Source organism: Bolinopsis microptera, chromosome 13, assembly GCF_026151205.1.
Source record: "Bolinopsis microptera isolate Bmic1 chromosome 13, MBARI_Bmic_1.0, whole genome shotgun sequence".
NCBI classification, from domain to species: domain Eukaryota; kingdom Metazoa; phylum Ctenophora; class Tentaculata; order Lobata; family Bolinopsidae; genus Bolinopsis; species Bolinopsis microptera.
The window spans coordinates 7,118,430-7,141,877 of NC_087084.1; the positions used below are offsets into that span (position 1 = coordinate 7,118,430).

General features: G+C 38.9%; 2 protein-coding genes and 1 long non-coding RNA gene across 4 annotated transcripts; all 3 read left to right on the forward strand.

Moving 5' to 3' along the window:
- Positions 1-452: 452 nt before the first annotated feature.
- LOC134824746 (calpain-7-like) lies at positions 453-9,099 on the forward strand. The gene is made up of 6 exons (XM_063836721.1): positions 453-466; positions 588-697; positions 904-1,015; positions 7,655-7,774; positions 8,114-8,241; positions 8,371-9,099. Exons 1-6 carry the CDS (start codon positions 453-455, stop codon positions 8,550-8,552), a joined length of 666 nt encoding a protein of 221 aa, XP_063692791.1. The 3' UTR covers positions 8,553-9,099.
- A 1,311-nt stretch (positions 9,100-10,410) lies between these two features.
- Positions 10,411-12,530, forward strand: LOC134825197 (uncharacterized). 2 transcript variants are annotated; one of them, XM_063837349.1, is made up of 4 exons: positions 10,411-11,357; positions 11,554-11,763; positions 11,995-12,130; positions 12,345-12,530. In XM_063837349.1, the coding sequence occupies exons 1-3, from the start codon at positions 10,545-10,547 to the stop codon at positions 12,121-12,123; spliced, it is 1,152 nt and encodes a 383-aa protein (XP_063693419.1). In that variant the 5' UTR covers positions 10,411-10,544; the 3' UTR covers positions 12,124-12,130; positions 12,345-12,530. The 2 variants fall into 2 exon arrangements, with proteins under 2 accessions (XP_063693419.1, XP_063693420.1); XM_063837350.1 differs by lacking the exon at positions 12,345-12,530 and adding an exon at positions 12,223-12,336.
- Positions 12,531-14,796: 2,266 nt separating this feature from the next.
- On the forward strand, positions 14,797-16,964 carry LOC134825228 (uncharacterized). The gene is made up of 4 exons (XR_010161517.1): positions 14,797-15,622; positions 15,820-16,029; positions 16,255-16,390; positions 16,615-16,964. It is a non-coding gene; the product is annotated as an uncharacterized LOC134825228 (long non-coding RNA).
- Positions 16,965-23,448: the final 6,484 nt, after the last annotated feature.

The window sequence follows — 23,448 nt, forward strand, 5'->3', positions numbered from 1 at the left end:
GAATGTGTGACGTCACGTGAGAGAGACTGAGAATGTGTGACGTCACGTGAGAGAGACTGAGAATGTGTGACGTCACGTGAGAGAGACTGAGAATGTGTGACGTCACGTGAGAGAGACTGCGAATGTGTGACGTCACGTGAGAGAGACTGGGAATGTGTGACGTCACGTGAGAGAGACTGAGAATGTGTGACGTCACGTGAGAGAGACTGCGAATGTGTGACGTCACGTGAGAGAGACTGAGAATGTGTGACGTCACGTGAGAGAGACTGAGAATGTGTGACGTCACGTGAGAGAGACTGCGAATGTGTGACGTCACGTGAGAGGGACTGAGAATGTGTGACGTCACGTGAGAGAGACTGAGAATGTGTGACGTCACGTGAGAGAGACTGAGAATGTGTGACGTCACGTGAGAGAGACTGAGAATGTGTGACGTCACGTGAGAGAGACTGAGAATGTGTGACGTCACGTGAGAGAGACTGAAAATGTGTGACGTCACGTGAGAGAGACTGAGAATGTGTGACGTCACGTGATTTAGCCGTATTTCTTCCACAAAAGTAGTTCTGTATTAATTAACGTTCCTCTTCCAGGCATATAACAGAGAAAGACGATTTCGCGAACAACAAAGAATTCATCACTCTACACGTTTATAAAACCAACGGAGACAGGGTCTACTATCCTGATGACGCTTTACTTAGTGGTTAGTATTTTATTGATTACATACCAATCTTTATAAAGAGGAAACTCTAAAATCATCAAATTCTTAAAAATTCACCCAACCCAAGTTTTTTCGGTAGAACTACTACTACCGCAATTACCCGCAATATCCCGACCCACGTTCAACAAGTTCTCTAAACCTCTAAACCTCTAAACCAACAAGTTCTCTAAACCTCTAAACCTCCTCAGGTACGAAGATAAACTCGCCCCACTATTTAGCCCGTATAAACGCAGGAGCCGGTTCAAGTACCTACACTCTGGTGGTATCCCAGTATGAGAAGACTAGTACTATTAGCTACAGGTTAGTGCTTATCTTACTGTTGGTTACTATTGGTTAATATTGGTTACCATCGGTTACTATTGGTTACTTAAAGTTAATATTGGTTACTTATCGTTAATATTGGTTACTTGTCGTTACTATTGATTACTTAAATTTGCTATCGGTTACTTATCGTTACTATTGGTTACCCAAAGTTACTTTACCGGTTACTATGTTAGTTCCCATCGGCCAGAAAACTTTAAAAGACTTTCGCTGTTTCATGTATGCTATGCACATTTTTCAAGTTTTTAAGAAAAGTGATGAAAGAAATGAAACAAATCTCTTTTTAAAGAATTGTAAAAGAATTAAATAATGATACGTCATAACTAATTCATGCATAAAATTGATGATAGAATACCAGCAGGGACAAAAGAAAATCGCGATTATTTTGGCCCAAAAAATACCGCGACAAGCCAAACAGGCGACATCAGATGATATATAAAATTTGTCGCAAAAAATGGGGAAAATCGCGATTTCGTACATGCCGCACATGCCGCGACTTCCTTTTGTCCCTGAATACCAGTGCATCATATGTTACATGATAATGATGTTATGTACAAAATAACAAACAAACACGCCTCAACTTCAAGGATCCACCAATACAACAATCAAATACAGCATAATATAACAAAAGAAATGTTTGATTATTAGCGCTGAAAATAAAATTGGCCCAACATCAAGTATCCACTGAAAAAGGTCTTGCTCAAAGTGAACACATCACCACACTCACAAGGAGTGGTAGTGACACATCACCACACTCACTAGGAGTGGTAGTGACACATCACCACACTCACTAGGAGTGGTAGTGACACATCACCACACTCACTAGGAGTGGTAGTGACACATCACCACACTCACTAGGGGTGGTAGTGACACATCACCACACTCACTAGGAGTGGTAGTGACACATCACCACACTCACTAGGAGTGGTAGTGACACATCACCACACTCACTAGGAGTGGTAGTGACACATCACCACACTCACTAGGAGTGGTAGTGACACATCACCACACTCACCAGGAGTGGTAGTGACACATCACCACACTCACTAGGAGTGGTAGTGACACATCACCACACTCACCAGGAGTGGTAGTGACACATCACCACACTCACCAGGAGTGGTAGTGACACATCACCACACTCACTAGGAGTGGTAGTGACACATCACCACACTCACTAGGAGTGGTAGTGACACATCACCACACTCACCAGGAGTGGTAGTGACACATCACCACACTCACCAGGAGTGGTAGTGACACATCACCACACTCACTAGGAGTGGTAGTGACACATCACCACACTCACTAGAAGTGGTAGTGACACATCACCACACTCACTAGGAGTGGTAGTGACACATCACCACACTCACCAGGAGTGGTAGTGACACATCACCACACTCACTATGAGTGGTAGTGACACATCACCACACTCACCAGGAGTGGTAGTGACACATCACCACACTCACTAGGAGTGGTAGTGACACATCACCACACTCACTAGGAGTGGTAGTGACACATCACCACACTCACTAGGAGTGGTAGTGACACATCACCACACTCACCAGGAGTGGTAGTGACACATCACCACACTCACCAGGAGTGGTAGTGACACATCACCACACTCACCAGGAGTGGTAGTGACACATCACCACACTCACTAGGAGTGGTAGTGACACATCACCACACTCACTAGGAGTGGTAGTGACACATCACCACACTCACTAGGAGTGGTAGTGACACATCACCACACTCACTAGGAGTGGTAGTGACACATCACCACACTCACCAGGAGTGGTAGTGACACATCACCACACTCACTAGGAGTGGTAGTGACACATCACCACACTCACTAGGAGTGGTAGTGACACATCACCACACTCACCAGGAGTGGTAGTGACACATCACCACACTCACTAGGAGTGGTAGTGACACTACCACTCCCACACCCCCACCATCAGCTGCATTCCAGTCCTGCAGCGCGCTGTAGAATGCAGTAGTTTGCTCCTCTGTCAGGTTCATGTCTCCCAATCCGTCCAAGTTATCACTGGAGAGAGCCTGATTGATGGCATCTATCTGGTCCTGTGTAAAGGAACCTGCTTTCTTGAGAAGTTCGTCAAAGCGCTCTTTTTGTTCCCCAGCGAAGTCGTCGAAGTCGAAGGAATCTTCGAAGTCGTTGAAGGCGTCTTCCATATCACCTCCAAGGTCACCGAACGTATCACCTATATCTCCGCCAAGGTCACTGAACGTATCACCTATATCGCCGCCAAGGTCACTGAACTGATCACCTATATCTCCGCCAAGGTCACTGAACTGATCACCGATGTCATCAAAAGCACCACCAATATCTCCCCCCATTTTATCCATGACATCATCAACATCACTTCCAAAGTCTCCGAAACTGCTGCTCATATCACCAAAGTCACCCATGTCGAAGTCACCTTGTCCCTGTGCCAGCTGTACGGTACCCGCGAGCAGTACAAGGATTAACATTGTTGACATGGTGTTTGCCTGAGTGTTTTATGTTGTATAGAGTGCTGTATAATGTATTATGTATAATGTGTAATCTACAATGTACACTGTACAATGTACAGAGATTGGAGATCATGAGGAGGAGATATTATTGTCGGAAATGGAGTTCATTTTATTTCTACCTACAGCGATCTACTCATCTACCCTAAGTGACAAAAAACTTGCATTTATTTGACCGGACAATTCATTCAACATATAGACAAAAACAGGTTAAACCTGTTACAGGCTGGTTTTAGACCTTAATGCTAACTCAGGTTGGAACGTTAAGTAACTAGAGGATAACCAAATGTTGCACATAAACACAACGACTCTTCAACAACTGACCAACAACACTAGTATTGTCAGTGAGCGCAGCATGTCGGTGATCTCAAACTTAGGGGAACATTATCAATAGAAAGTATCAGGTCATGAGTCATGACGCAATTGATCACGTGATTAATTGTGTTGTGACGTAAAGTGGTGATTCTGTTCCTCCTTTACCTTTATAAAAGATTCTGAGTTCTGGTTCAGTTATTGATTACCACAGTACCAGACATTATATCATCGTATCATATTACTTGGTGGTAGAAGTCACAGTCACATGATGTCAGATTTGTAGTACAAGTGCAGCTTTGTTGTGAATGTATCTTACCCTTTCTAAAGGCTGGGTGTACAATTATATTGCAAAATTATGTGAGATTCCTCTAACAGCCGGCTGTTAGAGGAATATTACCGTAATATAGCCGGTTGGCATTGTGCCAATTTGCCTTGCCATATGCCAGGCCATTGTGAATGCAAAGAACATAATCAATAAAACAAATGCAGCCAGTCTACAGTCCACACCCTGGCTCACCCTGGCTCACCCTGGCTCACCCTGGCTCACCCTGGCTCCAATATAATTCTAAATGAAAAGCTCGAATAAGCAATAATTGTACAATATTTGTACAGCAGGCGAAGCGTCTGTGAATTATCTGAATTAGTTTCTGGACAAAACAGTGTGAATAGTATTAGTTGGTGTGAATCATTGTCCAGACTTGTCCTGTACATGGGAAATAATGGTATGGTATGTAAATTGGAAGGGTAGAGTTGTATTGAAAAGTGGGAATCGTCCTGTAACAATACAAGGACAAAAGAAAATCGCGAGAATTGGCCAAACATTGCGGCGCTGCGGCAAGCCAAACTTGGCGAAATTCGCTGCATATTCGCGGCATTGATTTCACCTACCGCACGATTTCATCATCCATTGTATGTGAATGTGTAGTGGTCAAGTTTATGTCTAATGGTAATGTTTATGTTAATATTATTGTATTTTGCGACTTAAATTTAAAGTATTATACACAGACTTCTACAGGCTAGAAAACTTGGAACAGTAAACAAAATATTGATAGACTCGCTGTTTTGACACGGTACTCCGTGCAAACCAGTTCATGCTTCTCCATCAAAGATTTGGTTCATAATCCAGCATCATCATGATATAACAAACATAACGCTTAATTTTGAATGGTTTTAATCACTTTCCTAAAATAAAATGTAGACTAGGTAACCCTACTATAATATAATAACTGAACGTTAAGACGTTAACAAGCCTATCCCCTGACTGGTACCTGTATAATTGAATACTATGGTTTAAATTACTGTCTCATGTTCTCTTTACATAATTCAATCTGAAGATCTACAAACACAGTACACACCCACCTACATTAAGTCTTAATGCCTGAAAAATAAATAAACGAAATGACTGTATATTTAAAGATTTTAAATCTACGGACACTTGAATGTAAGCTACAATTGACTGCCAGAGCGTCTATACATAGATCTATAGATCCGGCGAAAATGGTCATATTCTCAGATTCAAAACATTCTCAAAAATACTCATGATCCCCCTCATGAAAATTCCGAAATTAAGTAGAAAAACGATATACAGTAAAGTGCAACAAAACAGTGCCATTTTAAACTGCTGCGTGAATAGACAGTACTCTGTACTACTGACTATTCACGAAACTGACAGTAGAGTAGAGCAATGTATTCGGGATAATGACTAGAAATTACCCTGCTAAAATATCAAGCCTGCCCTTACAAGCTGTCACTTGAAGTCACGTGACCATTATTAGGATGTCTAGAGAGAGGTGTGGTTACAATTTGTATTCCAATATCGATGTACTGATATTAGCTTGTCCATATAAGGATTAATTTAACATTAATTTAACACAACAAATATGGGCATGCTGGACACTTTGATCAGTTTCCCTGCCCCTTGATGCGTTGTCACTTGGGTTTTAAAGTTTCCTCCGGTCTGTAGATAGTAGAAAAAGAGAGGGCAAAAAGAAAGAAAAGATTAAGAAAAGATACAGAGAAAGAACAGAGAAATAAAAGAGAAAAAAAGAATAAGAAAATAGAATGCGAAGGAGATATTAGAACAATATCAACGCGACAGCAAAGAAGCCATTTTCGGCTCATGTGCAATGTATCTACTAACCACTAACTTTAGGTATTCAGTTACAAAGTGATAATAACATAAACCCGCCACGCAAAGGGTTTATATAACAGATCATCCCGCGCTAGCGGGATGATCTGATAAACACATACGAGTGCGCGCAGCGCACGAGTTTTGTGTTAATATGTAATCCCGAAGCGCCAGCTGAGGGATTACATTTATTTAGCCCTGAGCGTGAAGTGTTTATGGATTATAATTATCTCCGGCGATTTCGACAAGGGATTTATACTTTAGAAGAGAGTGATAAAATAGTTTTTATTTCGGAATACGGGTCTGATTTTAGTAATATTTTCATTTCTATTTAAGCAATAGCTTGAACGTTAGCAGGAACAAGAGCTGGAAGGAGAGCAAGCAAAACAATACTATTTTTAGGGCACGGACAAGGGTAGCTGGCTAGTCGCCAACTTCTCACGCCACGCGTTGGAGAAATTCCAAGAATTAGCTGCTTTGGCAACGTTCCCAGGAATTTGCGTGTAAAAGAAGTGGACGGTTACGATGTTTCATATCACGTGGTGCGCTTTCGTGTCACGTGGTATAGACTCGGCGTATGCTATTGGTGGCACGTGGTACGCACGTGACGCGCCCACGTGATCGCGCGTCTAACTGTTCTACTATTATCGAGTTCTAATCAGCAGTATCATTGATTATTGTAAGTCGGAGAATTGAATGATAAACATCAGTTACGACTAAAAAGCGGGCCGGGTTTATACAAATTTCCGGGGCGGGATGATATCACCTTGAGATGTTTATCTAACAGCGGGCCGGGCTGAGTGATAATATGATCCCGCGTCGAAATCCCGGAGATATTTATAATATCTTATAACCTAGTTCATTATTTTAACATTGTTTTCAATTGCAGCACACTTCTTTAAATTTAATTGCATTCGACTCGATGTAGAGTAAAATTTAATTTTAAAATTTATGAGTTGTTCCCTCATTAATTAATTTACTACTGTTTTTTAGGTCAAAAATACAGAAAAGTAAACGTGGGCCAGTGAGCCACAGCTCCGAGAAACTTTAAGTCACAATTTCGTATTACTCTAACTCAGTTGATGAAGTAAAATATAATTTGACAAAGTAAAATATATTCGAAGAAATAGTGTTATACTGTTATACATAATTTGTTGTATTAAACGAATTTGTTGCCTTAATGTTGCCTTAATGATGCCTTAATGTTGTCTTAATGTTGTCTTATCGTTTGTTGTCTTATTGGTGTTTGTTGCGTTAATGTTGTCTTAATGTTGTCTTATTGGTGTCTTAATGTTGTCTTATTTTTGTGTTAATGTGTCTTATTGGTGTCTTAATGTTGTCTTATTGTTGTCTTAATGTGTCTTAATGTTGTCTTAATGTCCCATCGGTGTTCGTTCTAGTTGCCTTTCCGTATATTGTGAACATTAAGTATATGATATATGTGAACATTAAGTCTAGAATAATTGAAATACTGTCCAATGGTTTCCAGGAAGTCAGAGACTCGAAAACAACTGGTGATAACTGATAAACCGGGCTTTCATAATTGTCCACTTCTAAGATTATAGACTAATTATATATGATTATTATTGGCTTAATTTAATGCATATTTCAGTATACGAGTGTTTTCTTAATGAGTATGCATATTTCAGTATTCGAGTGTTTTGTACAGAGAACTTCAAGATAGGTAACATCCCCCACCACTATCCATACGAGTTCAAGTTAACAGGAGAGTGGACTGCTCAACTTGCTGGAGGCTGCCCTAACTACAGGTACAATTTAGTTATTCAATTAAGTTAAGTATTAACTAATTAGTTATTTAATTAAGATTTTAGTTGATATCAATATTTTGATGGCCTGTAATAGTTTGAAATATTCTTTGACTTTAAATGATGAATATGATTATTTTTGTGTAATCCTGAGAATGTTTACGGTTTGTTTCCTTATCCTTAACACAACAATTATGAAGTGCAATTATACTCGTATAGTCACGCTATATAGTGACAAATATCAGCTGTCATTATAAAGTGCTTGTCATAACTCATTGTATAGTGTTGTCACTTGTCACTATACAGTGCGATTACCCCTATCCTTAACACAGCCCACCCCAGCACCCACAAGAACAACCCGACCTACCTTCTAACAGTGGACCCTCACGACTGTTCAGAGACGGAGTGCTTTGTTAAGCTGGAGGCTCCCAAAGCTTTTCATACTGGCTTCTCCATCGTCCCAACTTCAGGTTAGATAGCACGTGACATTTAAGTTTGATGCCTCAATTTGGTCAAAATATTATGTCTCAAGCGTATGAAAATCTGTTCCTTTGTGAAGTGAAACTTTCATCCTCACATCATAATTCCAAATCATTCAGATCAAAAGTTCAGCAAAACGAACTCCGGGAAATTCAGAAACGGAATGTCCGTGAAAATCTTCAAACGTCTACCAGCGGGGACATACCACATAATACCATCTACATTTGAGCCTGGACAGTGCGGGAAGTTCTTCTTAACAGTCGGCTCTACTAACCGTATCAAAATAGCAAGGAAGAGTTGATGATGCCGGTTTAGCTTGGATTAGTGTGAAGTTTCTAGTGGGTTTTCTAGAGCACGTGCGCTGCAAAACTGCAGTTCAGAATTGAGAAGAATTTGATATTGTTATTGTTAATTTTAATATTGATAATTGGTTACTCTTTGTACTTTTTGTCAGTGAATAGTCACTGACGTTCGTGCTAATGTAAACAGAAAATGAAGTCTCTTTGAGATTTAAAACAGCTCTTTGAAGATACTATAGCCGCGAGGGACTACGGTATAATATTAATAGTATAATACCATTTAAAGTAACATTTACCATTTATAGTGCCATTTACATTGTTCAAGTTCTTTAGTAGTTAAGTTTTATTAAGTATTATCAGAATGAATGCAAACTATGACATTTTAATACAGGTCTATTTAATGTTTGCAATTTCGTAGTGTTTTTAAATTCTGTGTTATATAAATTAGGATAAGGTACAGAGGATTGGTCGTATTTTACCAGTATCTTCTTGTTGGTTGTGTGGATAAACCGATTTCAATTTGACATTTGAATTGAAGAAACAGTATAACTGTGTTGTTATTTATATCTACACTTTATAGACTAAACTTTATTCCTACTCTTCCGGCCAATTTTATTAAGAACAAAAATCACTATCGTGTGTCAATTATAGTTGACTGACTAATTGGTTGCAGGACAGAAATTCGGTCAAAACTGTAAAATTTCGGCTTCGAAAACTGAAAATGGGACAGGGTATTGGACAGTATGATTTTCCAATTTTTTTCGAGATTTTGACTTGCAGTACCCCAATTTGGTTTCATACCATCATCAATTAACTGACTAATTGGTTTCTGGGCAAAAATTTCATCCAATCTGTCAAATGTGTGTTCAGACATTTTCATATCTGAAAATGGGACAGACTTTTGAAAATACAACTTTTCGTTTTGTTAAGCTTTCTGCTGTGAGCTTCCTCCGACCGCAATCAAACTTCCAGCACCTCAATCGTTTCATTTGTCATCTATAGTTTACTGACTAATTGGTTGCAGGTCAGAAATTTGGTCAAAACTGTAAAATTTCGGCCTTGAAAATTTCAGCTTCAAAAACTGAAAATGGGACAGAGTATGGGACAGTATGATTTTCCAATTTTTTTCGAGATTTTGACTTGCAGTACCCCAATTTGGTTTCATACCCTCATTAGTTATCTGACTAATTGGTTTCTGGGCAAAAATTTCATCCAATCTGTCAAATGTGTGTTCAGACATTTTCATATCTGAAAATGGGACAGAGTTTTGAAAATACAACTTTTCGTTTTGTTAAGCTTTCTGCTGTGAGCTTCCTCCGACCGCAATCAAACTTCCAGCACCTCAATCGTTTCATTTGTCATCTATAGTTGACTGACTAAATGGTTGCAGGTCAGAAATTTGGTAAAAACTGTAAAATTTCGGCCTTGGAAATTTCAGCTTCAAAAACTGAAAATGGGACAGAGTATTGGACAGTATGATTTTCCAATTTTTTTCGAGATTTTGACTTCCAGTACCCCAATTTGGTTATATACCATCATCAATTATCTGACTAATTGGTTTCTGGGCAAAAATTTCATCCAATCTGTAAGCCGTGATTATTTGATAGATTTTAGGTAGTTTTGTGTAACATCGATGCTAGTGAGTTATAATTATGCAGTGGAAGTGGAACATCAAGTTCTGGTCGGGGGAAGTGCTAATTGCATCACCTCAGAGGAGAGAGGGGCGAACTTTCGTCTCTTAGAGGATTTTTGAGGTTAAATCAAGTTTAATGACGGTTCAGACAGCACCTGGTAGAGTGATAATTATATCACTCCAGGTTGTTAACATCCCGCAACAATGGTGATCTTTGTTGGAGATGTTGAATTCGCACCTTGAAGGGGAGTTGCTTAGATCACGTGGGTTTTAGGTAGGATTAGATTAATGTCTGGACAAAGTCGGCCGAACCAAATTTAGCCGCACTGTTCTACGCATTGCAGTCAGCAACCAGACCACCATGATGTTCACATACAGAATCTCGCTCCTCTTGCTTCCCTTCCTGACATCTGTCCTTTCTCACAAGCCACACGTTGCTCTGAAGTTTGGAGATGACCTCCTTAGCTACATAATGATAAACCCCGACATGTCACCTCTGGAGGAGGCAGTGTCGGTCTGTAGTTGGGTCAAACAACTGAGCCCTACTTCACGCCATGGATTCTGGATGCACTACAGGACTCAGGATAGTGGTCATGAGATTGATCTCTCTGATAACCTCGGCTGGGCTTTTCTACAACAAATCAATACTCCGCACAGCCAGACACCAGCACATTCTCAGTGGTATCATGTATGCCTTGCTTGGTCCTTTAGCAGTGGTACAGCAACGCTTTACTACAACGGTGAGCAGATTGGGTCTAGCAGCACCAGTAAAAAGTTCTCTGTCTCTACTGGCTCCATTTGTATTGGACAACGTCATAGTACCTTCAAGATGGAGGCTACCTTTTTCAGTGGTTACTCGTTCGGTGGAGAATTAACCAAGCTGAACATCCTGAAACGGAAAGTCTCCGACCAAGAGGTAGCAAAAATGTATAAGTCAGGAGCATGTTCCAACTACGAAGACACGCTAGAAAACCACATCCACCTTTCTTGGGAGACGCTGCTGTCAGATGACACTGAAAAACATGGGAATATTGTAAAGTTGAGCTTAACTTGTCCTGACCACACATACGAGCCAACCACTGGGATACCCACCACTGTGGGACCTACAGAAGAGTCTGAGGGGGGTTGCAACAATCGCTGGGCTTTCCTACGCTTGTCCGACATTTACAATAAGGTGGAGATAAATTAAAGAAAGCGATGATTAAGTAAATTCGATAAACAACCTGCTTAGGTCAATTTGATCTTGTATGAATGAAATTAAGACAACCGATTATGTTTGTGATGACGATTGCTAAAGTAAATTTTAAATCAACTTATCATGTCCATATTAGATTACTAGGTAGTAAAATAATATTGTCACATCATTTCAGACAATCGAGAAGGAAATGCTTCAAGACTTTAGAGAGAGATGGGAGCTTCTTGCCGAGTTTGATGGCCATCAAATAGACGACACCCTAATAGCACATTTGACAAAACATCACTGTAGCAGCGAGATGTCAAGAGGAGACAACGAAACTGAGGAATCTGGTGATTGCAATAACCGTTGGGCCATCCTCCGCTTTCCTGACTTTTTCGAGAACGTAAGAACTTGTAGACGTAGACTGAGGTTTGAAAATATACTTTGACGGTTGTAACTTGTACTTGTAAATGCGTCAGGTCCCTATCAAGGGGTTTTAATTTTATACACGACGTTTTTAAATCTAAATATGTTTCGTTTTTCAGATTTCTTACCTACATTATATAAGACTTTGTTGCAAACTAGGAGCTAGTCAAAATGAACACAGCTGTAAATTTAAAATAATCAATTCAAGGAAGTAACATCAGAAATGATCGAGGACTTGAGAGGACGCTGGGAGTTACTAGCTGAGTTTACAGGGCATACAACTGATAATGCTCTAATAGCTCACCTGAAAAAACATCACTGCAAAACTGTGGAATAACTGACAGGTATAACGCTGTATAACTTCTTGGGTAAATTTAAAATTACGTGAATCTTGCCTTTTAGTTTTATAGAATGTCTAACATTTTACCCATTTTAGTTTCTTTCAATTTGCGAGAAACCGCTAATCTAACGGACAGTAAACGTATTTGATAACTTGTTATTTTCAATTAAAAGCAATAGACTAAAAATGAGATTTAACGCCCGTGTCTCTCATTGCAGATCTACAAAACCAAAAAGTCACGTGACACCTTAACCGATCTCTGCTGTGTGTGATACTGATATGATGGATTAACAATTAAAACACGGAAAAAACATTACTTAACTTAACCTTAGATAAAACATTGTAAAAATACCATCAACAGTTTGTGATTTGCATGTGAACTCGAAACCATGATTAAAATTCGGTTAGACCAATTTTGTTCAATAACTGAATCATATCTAAAACATCCTATTAAAGTTAAAATTTTAACAGCTGTTTTCAAGTTCACATAGCCATGTCACATGTGTCTACGCGTACTGCGTGACTGGTTAAGAACTGGTATTGTTTGAGTAAGTGATTATTTAACAATAAATCGGTAACATGTTCTCTTTTAATTATCATATTATTTACAATAGAATACAATGTAACTTCCAGCACCTCAATCGTGTCATTTGTCATCTATAGTTGATTGACTAATTGGTTGCGGGTCTGGAATTCGGTCAAAACTGTAAAATTTCGGCCGCCTGGAAATTTCAGCTTCAAAAACTGAAAATGGGACAGAGTATGGGATTGGGACAGTATGATTTTCCAATTTTTTTCGATATTTTGACTTCCAGTACCCCAATTTGGTTTCATACCATCATCAATTAACTGACTAATTGGTTTCTGGGCAAACATTTCATCTAATCTGTCAAATGTGTGTTCAGACATTTTCATATCTAAAAATGGGACAGAGTTTCGAAAATACAAATTTTCGTTTTGTTAATGTTAAGCTTTCTGCTGTGAGCTTCCTCCGACCAAAATCAAACTTCCAGCACCTCAATCTTGTCATTTGTCATCTATACTTATAGTTGACTGACTAATTGGTTGCAGGTCAGAAATTGTGAGTGAGCCTTCTCTAGCTAGTTCGTCAGCTCTTTCGTTTCCTGGAATTCCTGCATGTCCCGGGACCCACCCAACAGCGACTGAGTGGGTTTGTCCTAGATTGTTTAGGTAGTTAATAGTATCAAGTACTCATCTAGATGTGACCGTGTGATGTGTGAGTGTGACTGCTAGAATTGCTGCCTGTGAATCTGAAAAGAATGTTATACTCCCAGGTTCTGTAATAGTATAGTGCTAGTTGCCCAGTGTGCTGATTAGTTAAGAGCAAACAGTTCACATTGGTATACAGTTGCCTGAGTGCCTAGGTGGAAACTTTGTCTCTGGACCTCGATTGAATTTCTTATTACACAGTAACCTGCGCCAGAGAACATTTCTATTTTTGAGCCATCTGTGATAGTTTCTGGTCCAAAACTCTGGTAGTTTCGATAATGTCCGTGATTTTACATTTCATCGCTGGTATGGTTGAGATAGCTTTGTCCAACTTGTATGCATAGGATTTACAGTTCTGTTAAACTGGCAGTTAGAAATTAGAATTCCAATTTCCGTTGATTTTAAGTTTCCTAGCTGTAAGGATGGCCATTTCCTTGAGTTGTAAGTCAATTGACTCAATGACTCCTGCCAAGTGTTCTAGTGGTGTGCTTTTGAGTCCTCTTGATATCATGATACTAGTGTGTCTCTGAATTGCATGCATCTTTGTCTTTATGTACCGGGCTTCGTCTATTCCATGCTGCTATACAAATGCAGCGGAACCTAGAGAGGGAAGGATAATTTGACTATATATCCATCTCGTCCCTGTAGGGGTAATACCCCACATTTTACCAACTGCTCTGTTAGTGTTACACGCCTGATATGAAGATGTTGTACCGCGTTGTCACATTGCAGCTGAATATATATGCTTCCCCTGCATGACAGCTCGTTGCCAATGGTTACTCCTAGAGCAAAAAGTCATTAGTTAGACTTGAGTAAATGTTCCGTGAAAACTGTGAGAGATAAACTTTTGAAACTTTTTTCGGCTGTGTCGAATGCTTTTATGGCCTTTTGACCGATATAAAGAAATACAAAATTGACCAAGGAATAAATAATTAAGGCCCCACAAAATTGATCTCCAGGTGGTTTCAAAATCACAAAATAAATAAATATCGTTGTCTCTAAGTGACACGACATAGAATTAGACGGGTTCCTGCTACTGTTGCTAATTTGGTTAAAATATCCAGCGAAATCTGAAATTCCGGTAATTTGGGTTTATTGTCACTCTAATTACGAAATGACTGTTTGGCTTCCCCCAATGGTAAAAACCCTAACTTTTTCCCACAATCATGGCGAATGATGATGACATCTCTTATATTTATAACATCGTAAAATTTGTAAAATTCCCATGTTACCGGGCAGGAAATATTACTAACGAAGATAATTTCCATGGAAACTAGTTAGCACATCGTGAGATGGACCTTATTCATTATCACGTAGGCCTAAATTCCACAGCGAGCTGCACAATCGCAACAGTACTCTAGATTTTTTGCTCTTAAGCTTTCTCTCAGCCGAACCAAATTTCGCCGCCCTGTTCTACGCATTGCAGTAAGCAACCAGCAACCAGACCACCATGATATTCGCATATAGAATCTCGCTCCTCTTGCTTCCCTTCCTGACATCTGTCCTCTCTCACAAACCACACGTTGCTCTGAAGTTTGGAGATGACCTCCTTAGCTACATAATGATAAACCCCGACATGTCACCTCTGGAAGAGGCAGTGTCGGTCTGTAGTTGGGTCAAACAACTGAGTCCTACTTCACACCATGGAGTCTGGATGGACTACAATACTCAGGATTCTAGTACTGAGATTTTTCTCTCTGATAATCTCTACTGGGCTTTTCTACAAGGAAGCAATACTCCGCACAGCCAGACACCAGTACATTCTCAGTGGTATCATGTATGCCTAGCCTGGTCCTTTAGCAGTGGTACAGCAACGCTGTACTACAACGGTAAGCTGATAGGGTCTCGCAGCACCGGTAGAAAGTTGTCTGTCTCTACTGGCTCCATTGTTATTGGACAATATCATTCAACCTACAAAATGGAGGCTACCTTTTATAGCAGTGCTCGCTCGTTCGGTGGAGAATTAACCAAGCTGAACATCCTGAAACGGAAAGTCTCCGACCAAGAGGTAGCAAAAATGTATAAATCAGGAGTATGTTCCAACTACGAAGACACGCTAGAAAACGACATCCACCTCTCTTGGGAGACGCTGCTGTCAGATGACACTGAAAAACACGGGAATATTGTAAAGCTGAGCTTAACTTGTCCTGCCCACACACACGAGCCTACCACTGGGATACCCACCACTGTGGGACCTACAGAAGAGTCTGAGGGGGGTTGCAAAAATCGCTGGGCTTTCCTACGCTTATCCGACATTTACAATAAGGTGGAGATAAATTAAAGAAAAGCGATGATTAAGTAAATTCGATAAACAACCTGCTTAGGTCAATTTGATCTTGTATGAATGAAATTAAGACAACCAATCATGTTTGTGATGACGATTGCTAAAGTAAATTTTAAATCAACTTATCATGTCCATACTAGATTACTAGGTAGTAAAATAATATTGTCACATCATTTCAGACAATCGAGAAGGAAATGCTTCAAGACTTGATAGAGAGATGGGAGCTTCTTGCCGAGTTTGATGGCCATCAAATAGACGACACCCTAATAGCACATTTGACAAAACATCACTGTAGCAGCGAAATACTAAGAGGAGACAACGAAACTGAGGAATCTGGTGATTGCAATAACCGTTGGGCCATCCTCCGCTTTCCTGACTTTTTCGAGAACGTAAGAACTTGTAAACGTAGACTGAGGTTTGAAAATATACTTTGACAGTTGTAAATGCGTCAGGTTCCTATCAAGATTCAAGGGGTTATATACACGACGTTTTTAAATCTAAATATGTTTCGATTTTCAGACATCTTATCTACATTATATAAAACTTTGTTGAAAACTAGGAGCTAGTCAAGATGAACACAGTTTTAAATTTAAAATAATCATTATCAATTTAAGGAAGTAACATCAGAAATGATCGAGGACTTGAGAGGACGCTGGGAGTTACTAGCTGAGTTTACAGGGCATACAACTGATAATGCTCTTATAGCTCACCTGAAAAAACATCACTGCAAAACTGTGGAATAATTGACAGGTACGCTGTATAACTATAACTTCTTAGGTTAATTTGCAATTCCGTGAATCTTGCCGTTTAGTTTTATAGAATGTCTAACATTTTACCCATTTAATTTTAAGTTTCTTTCAATTTGTGAGAAACCGCTAATCTAACGGACAGTAAACCTATTTGATAACTTGTTACTTTTCAATTAAAATCAATAGACTAAAAATGAGATTTAACGCCCGTGTCTCTCATTGCAGATCTACAAAACCAAAAAGTCACGTGACACCTTAACTGATCTCTGCTGAGTGCTGTGTGTGATATGATGGATTAACAATTGAAACACGGAAAAAACATTTCTTAACTTAACCTTAGATAAAACATTGTAAAAATACCATCAACAGTTTGTGATTTGCATGTGAACTCGGAACCACGATTAAAATTCGATTAGACCAATTTTTTTCAATAACTGATCATATATGAATATCCAAAACATCCTATTAAAGTTAAAATTTTAACAGCTGTTTTCAAGTTCACATAGCCATGTCACATGTGTCTACGCGTACTGCGTGACTGGTTAACTTTAAGAACTGGTATCGTTTGAGTAAGTGATTATTTAACAATCAATCGGTAACAATTAGTCGAGTTTTTCTCTTTAAATTATCATATCATTTACAATAGAATACAATATAACTTACTTCAATCGTGTCAATTGTCATCTATAGTTGATTGACTAATTGGTTGCGGGTGTGAAATTCGGTCAAAACTGTAAAATTTCGGCCGCCTGGAAATTTCAGCTTCAAAAACTGAAAATGGGACAGAGTATGGCCTTGTATTGGGACAGTATGATTTTCCAATTTTTTTTTTTCGATATTTTGACTCAACCCAATTTGGTTTCATACCATCATCAATTAACTGACTAATTGGTTTCTGGGCAAAAATTTCATCCAATCTGTCAAATGTGTGTTCAGACATTTTCATATCTGAAAATGGGACAGAGTTTTGAAAATCAAAAATACAATTTTTCGTTTTGTTAAGCTTTCTGCTGTGAGCTTCCTCCGAACGAAATCAAACTTTCGCGCAGCAGCTCAATCGTGTCATTTGTTATTTTCAGCATTTAGATTTCAACGTTCCGTCATCCGTGGCTGGTGGTTGACGGATGTTACTCGTCTAAATTTCTTCGAAGTAGCGCGCGCCCGATGTAGTGCCTCCCGATGGCCCGAGCTACGATGCCTTGACCTTTCGACGAGTGTTTGCCCACAGGGGATCAAAAAAATATGAATCACCTTGAAACATAACTTTGACACGTGAACTTATCAAACGACTGTAATGATTCCATTTAATTTTATTAGTATATTAGCTAGTTTATAGTAGTTACACACGATCAAAGAATTGAATAGCACAATTGGGCTCATTTGTTATGCGACCGTGTTTTCCCTCGGTGGGCCAGAAGGTTTTTGTTTGTGTAGTAGTGAGGGGGCGGAAAAACACGCTTTAATATAAATGAATGTTAAATATTGTAATTGACATTAGTGTGCCACAAGTTGATGTGGTTAAAACAAAATTTATGTCTAAACTTTTATCGTAGAAGGGCACTGATTTACCCACATCACTAAGGCATATGGAGGATAATTAGCACAAAAGGATAAAAGCCTTTAAAACATGGACCTCCTGCTATTCAACGTACGTAATCCTAGCTCCAAAATAAATAATTGCTCTAATTAGAAATCATCTGGCTGATACTTTTCAAAATTGTGGTCCCCTTGGGGCTTCGGTTAAAGCCCTTACAGGCAACAGGTCCTTATACAGCTCCCCAATTAATCTTTGTCATGCCCAGCCAGTACTTGTCATAAACCTGTACCAACTATTTTAAAATAAGTATACTTTTGCTAGAATTTTACATTTTAAGCCATAGAGCAATATTCTCAATTTTAAATTTAAAAAACATTTTACCCTAACTATGATGTGGTGGCATTTTCATACTTAACTAAAATTAAACTTTGGCAAAGTCAATAGATTATTAGTCACAACATTAATTATAGTTTAAGGGAATCCATTTTGCAATTGTGTTTCCATTGATTAGAATTTATGATATGTATTGAGTGAATAATTGGTAAATAAATTAACTTTGTTTTATTACTTTTGTTTTATTAATTCAGATGTTGTTCAATGAGTTCGCCACAAATGTTCAAATTATGTAGGTGGGTTAAAGGGACAACAATTGCTAGTAGTGATTTCTTTATTTGGCCGTTGACTACATTGGAAACATTTTGCAGGAGTTTTCCAGACGGCTTTTATCGTGAGTGGTGTTATTTACTTTGTTATGCACAAGCCATGCCAAACATTTTTGTTTTTGTGTTAGCCGTGCTACCAGGTGCAGAGTTTTATATAACACTAAACACTTATTCACTATACAAATTTGCTAATACAATATCAAGCAGTGTCCGATCTTGCTGCAACGTCAGACACACAGTTCAGCCGCCAGTAACGTTAAGTGAACACCGAAACACGAGGTTAGTGTTCATTTTGTAAAATCACTTTATGGATGGATAATTCAGTAATTGTGGAAGAAAATTACAGTCATGCCACCTATAGCGTCTATGTCATGGGTCTGATTAACGGCCAAGAATAAAAAACGTTGTGCGAGCATAAGAAAACACCGAGCTATATGTTGAGGTAGGGAGTAGCTGCGCGCGCGCTTTTAACATTATTACGTTATAGCGCCGTACGGAAACGCAATATTTATAGTATTAACGTATTTGTTTTCATATATTTCCACGTTTTATCAATATCTTAGCATGGTCCAAAACTTGTTTAAAGTTGTCATTATTGCCCACTCATTATAGAACCTGCTTTGGGAATCTAGAAGAGATCGGTTTAGCCTTTGATTTGATTGAGTTTACAGATGTGTTCACAAAGGAGGTTTATTCTGTGGATTGGAGGTCCTTGATTGATTCCAATGCCAGAGTTTTATAATAAGTTATGGCTTGGCTTTGGTGGTATTAGACGGTCATCCCTCAGTTCCAGACATGTTTAAGTAAAGAGTAGAGAGGATATTGGGTACCTTATAATTTTCACTATTTTAAAAAGTTCAGTTATAGTTACGAAGTTTGTAAAAGATTCATGAACAGTAAGGAGTTTTATGGACGTTAATAATGGTTGGTTGATTCCTTGGAATGGATATTCAGCTCCTAGTTTTTGACAACCATAAGGGTCTAACAAAGTTTATTATGATTTTCCGATTTGTCTCCCACCTAACTTTGGAGGCACGTAAAACACGATACTGCTGGTGCCACGCTTTCAATGGATCGACACAACCAGTTGGATACAACCGCGATTTAGGTTAGGATCCGGCTTTTCAGACGATCGGCATCTATGATTGAATGTGTAATAGTGCTTTTTATTCGGCAAATTCTTACACCCAGCAACCATAAAGCATGTCGGAGAACTTTTGATTGATGAAGTGATTTCATAACAATCGAGAATGACTAGATGAAGCTAGACTTTCAGTTCTTGACAGAAGTCGCAATCTTCAACTGCAGGACATTCAAGTTGGGGACAGCTCCCGCCACAATCTGCGGACAGCCTGAACAACATTCTAATCTTGTTTAACCATCAGCTGCAGCGTAAGATAATAATAACCTAGATCGATAAGCTGAGGATGAAAATGAATAATGGGGGATGTACAGTGACCACTCTTATGAATAAAGCTCCGAAAAAGCTCATTAAAACATCAGTTTGCAACTGTTTTAAGTAGTTGGGAATGCTTGTTCATGCAGAAAGCAGGAATACAATTGTGGATCAACCTGCCTTAAATGTCAGGACAATTGCACAATGTGCTGCTGAGGAATTATAAGTAAGGACTCTTATCTAGTATTTAATATGGTCATATCTAAATTACTGCTTCGATTTCACGATAATTTGAGTGAAAGTTGTTTATTATCATGTTACGTAATTTTAAAATATTTTGATCGAAAATAATTTTATAATTTTGAATATTTGTTTTATAATTGATTAAACTAATTATATTAATTATCTAATCAAATGGTTGTCAGATAAAAGTTGTTTATCTTTCCTGTTTGAACACATCTTTTAATCTAGAACTTTCTATGACATCAGAAGTCGTTTTTATTGGCCTATCCGTCGCGGGTGTTAGAGTTCCGAGGCGGAGCCGACGGACCTCCGAGCGGATTCGGCACGGTGCTCCGCTAAAATGTATGTACACTGGACTCGAAGTACATTTTGGCGGAATCCAGCGGAGCACACGAGCGAATCCGAGCGGACTCCGTGCGGACTTTTAATTCCGCCCGCGGACTCCGAGCGGCCTCCGCGGCGGCTCGGCAGAGTGCCGTCCGGCAGAGGCTAAGCCACTGGCGGACTTCCGGACGCTGCGGACTCGGCGGAGTGCTTGCGGGACTACGCCCGGAACCTCTCCGCAAAGAATTGAAATCCGCCGGAGTCCGCCCCAGCTCGGCGGACTCCGCTCGGAGTCCGCCCGGACTCCAACAGAGTCATGACCTTCTAGACCTCCGACTTCGACCCTCGGACTAAATTTTTCACGTGAATTCAACATAGCATTTTGCAATATTGTGGTCAGATAAAGGTCGCGAAGTGTATAACTTAACCATTACCATAACAAATGTCAATTGTGTACAACTCTAGTCCTAACTTTGAACCCTACTAATGTCATAAACGTTGACCCTAACCCTCCACCAAACCGTACCGCAGCGAATTATCATGGCATTGATATTCTCCAGGCTTTACAGTTTCTTTCCCCTGTCGCAAGGAATTATTTTATGATTATCTATAATGGCTTCAGGAAAAATCATTCGACAAGCCATTGCACTTAAACTTCTTCTGTCGATCTAACATTGAAAAATAACTAAGGATAAAAAATCATTGTTCTAGGGGCATATTTCATTGATTTAAGTTAAAGCTTTTGATACAATCTGTAATATAAACTGCTTAAAAAACTGAATGATTATGGATTCGTGGGACTGCAAATAAATGAATAGCCAGTTACCTCATATAATAGGCAGCAATATGTTTTCAGTACTTGGTGACAGAATCCGAAATAAACTGTCTGTAATATTTGGTGTGCCCAGGGTCTGTATTCAGGTCCCGTGCTTTTATTATCTACATCAATGAAAATATATAGAGTATAAGAACCTATGTAAGTTTATTACTTTTGCCGATGCAAATAACATATTTGTTGTCTGATAAAATGTATAAAACACTTTACTGCAAGCTTTACAAAATCTTAAAACTTGTCTCATCAATATATGATAGAGTTTCTTCTGCTGCATATCAACACAAAGAAATGTTGTTATATCCACTTTAAGCCGAACTGTAGAAATGAACAGATTCAATCACTAATGACATTAGAATAACTGACAATGGAATAATATAATAATTAAAAAGGTTAGAGGAAACTAAGTTTCTTGAGTCATTATGGACAAAAAACTGAACAGGGATGCTCATTGGGAGCGTTAAGTCGTAACATTGAAATTGTGATGGTAGACTCTGTGGAATCAGTCGCTGTGTACCTAAAACACTTAATTAAGGACCTGTACCACACCCTTTTTGAATCTCATCTATGTTATGGAATATATGTTTGGGGAGGTGTATCATAATAGTTAAACTAGAAGAAGCCATATTTAAAACACAAAAGAAATGCATAAGAATTCTCTTTGGTGATATTGATGCGTACTGCAATAAGATCAAAACATGTGCCAGAGTAAGGCCTATCATAGGGATAAGACGGTAAAGTTATCAAGCAGATGTTAGGGCAAAGATTTCTTTGAACCTAGAAACACTGTAAACAATACTGTACGAGTATAATTCCTGACTGTACACAATTCTTCATAAGTAGTTGCACTGTTTACTTGAAATGTTTTTAAAATTATAAGTTCCATCACCAGTCTAATGTTCTCTTTATTAATCAGGTCACCAGACGTGCAATCTACCTCATCACACCACTCCGTCAGACTATTCATCTACAATCAAACCAGTATTTGGAATCACTGCCGTAAGTCAACGAGTGAAAATAGTCTTCTCCCACTACTATCAGTATATTCTCAAGTATAATCTAAGAAAGCTGTCGTTAGAACTACAATCTAAATAGACAGACAATACTATGTGCAGTCTACAACTTTGGATGCAAAGTATTATCCATTGAAAATAGGTTAACTAACTAAACTTAATCATATGAGTAAACCACGGTGTTATTGACAAAGTACCATGACAAGGGTTATCAGACCTATATATTAATCTAAGAGACGAAACAATACGGATCCTATAAACAATTTTAAAATCCTGCGGCACAGGATCTGTTGTTTTCCTACTCTGCTCTCCCAAACCCCTTCCTTCCCCTTTTCTTCAGGTTTATTTTCAATTTTTTTCAAATTAGATAGCAGATATATTTTCTTTCGAATTCAGTAATGGCATTATACATATTTGGTATGGTGTGTATGTTGTGTTTAGTGTTTGCAACTAGGTATGTGCTGTATATGTTTGAAGAATTGAGGCTCACGACGTATCGTCCCATGGGTTGAGTTGTAAGCTGTGTATATGTTCAATCGCCTTACTTCGTATGGTGAAAACATCGACAGGTTTGCCTTGGACCTTTCGGACGGAGTGTGTTGCACAACCGGGGATCATAAAAATATGATCACCATGAACATTACTTTGACCGGAACTTATCAAACGACTGTAATCGATTCCATTTAAATGTTTGTCAGTCATTAGTAATATAATTAGCTGTATTAGTAGATACACCACGATCACAGAATTAGAAGAGCACAATTGGGCTATTTGTATCTGCGACCGTGTTTCCTCGTGGGCGACAGGTTTTGTTGTGTAGTAGTGCTGGGAAATAACACGCTTTAAATAACAGAATGAATGCTAAATATTGTTAATTGACATTGTTTTTTTGGCCACAGTTTATGTGTAAAACAAAATTTATGGTCAAACATTATATATCGTAGAAGGCATGATTTACCAACATCACTAAGCATCTGGATGGATAGTTTGCACACAAGGCATAAACTGACCATTTAAAAATGACCACCAGCTATACAAGTAAATATAGCTAC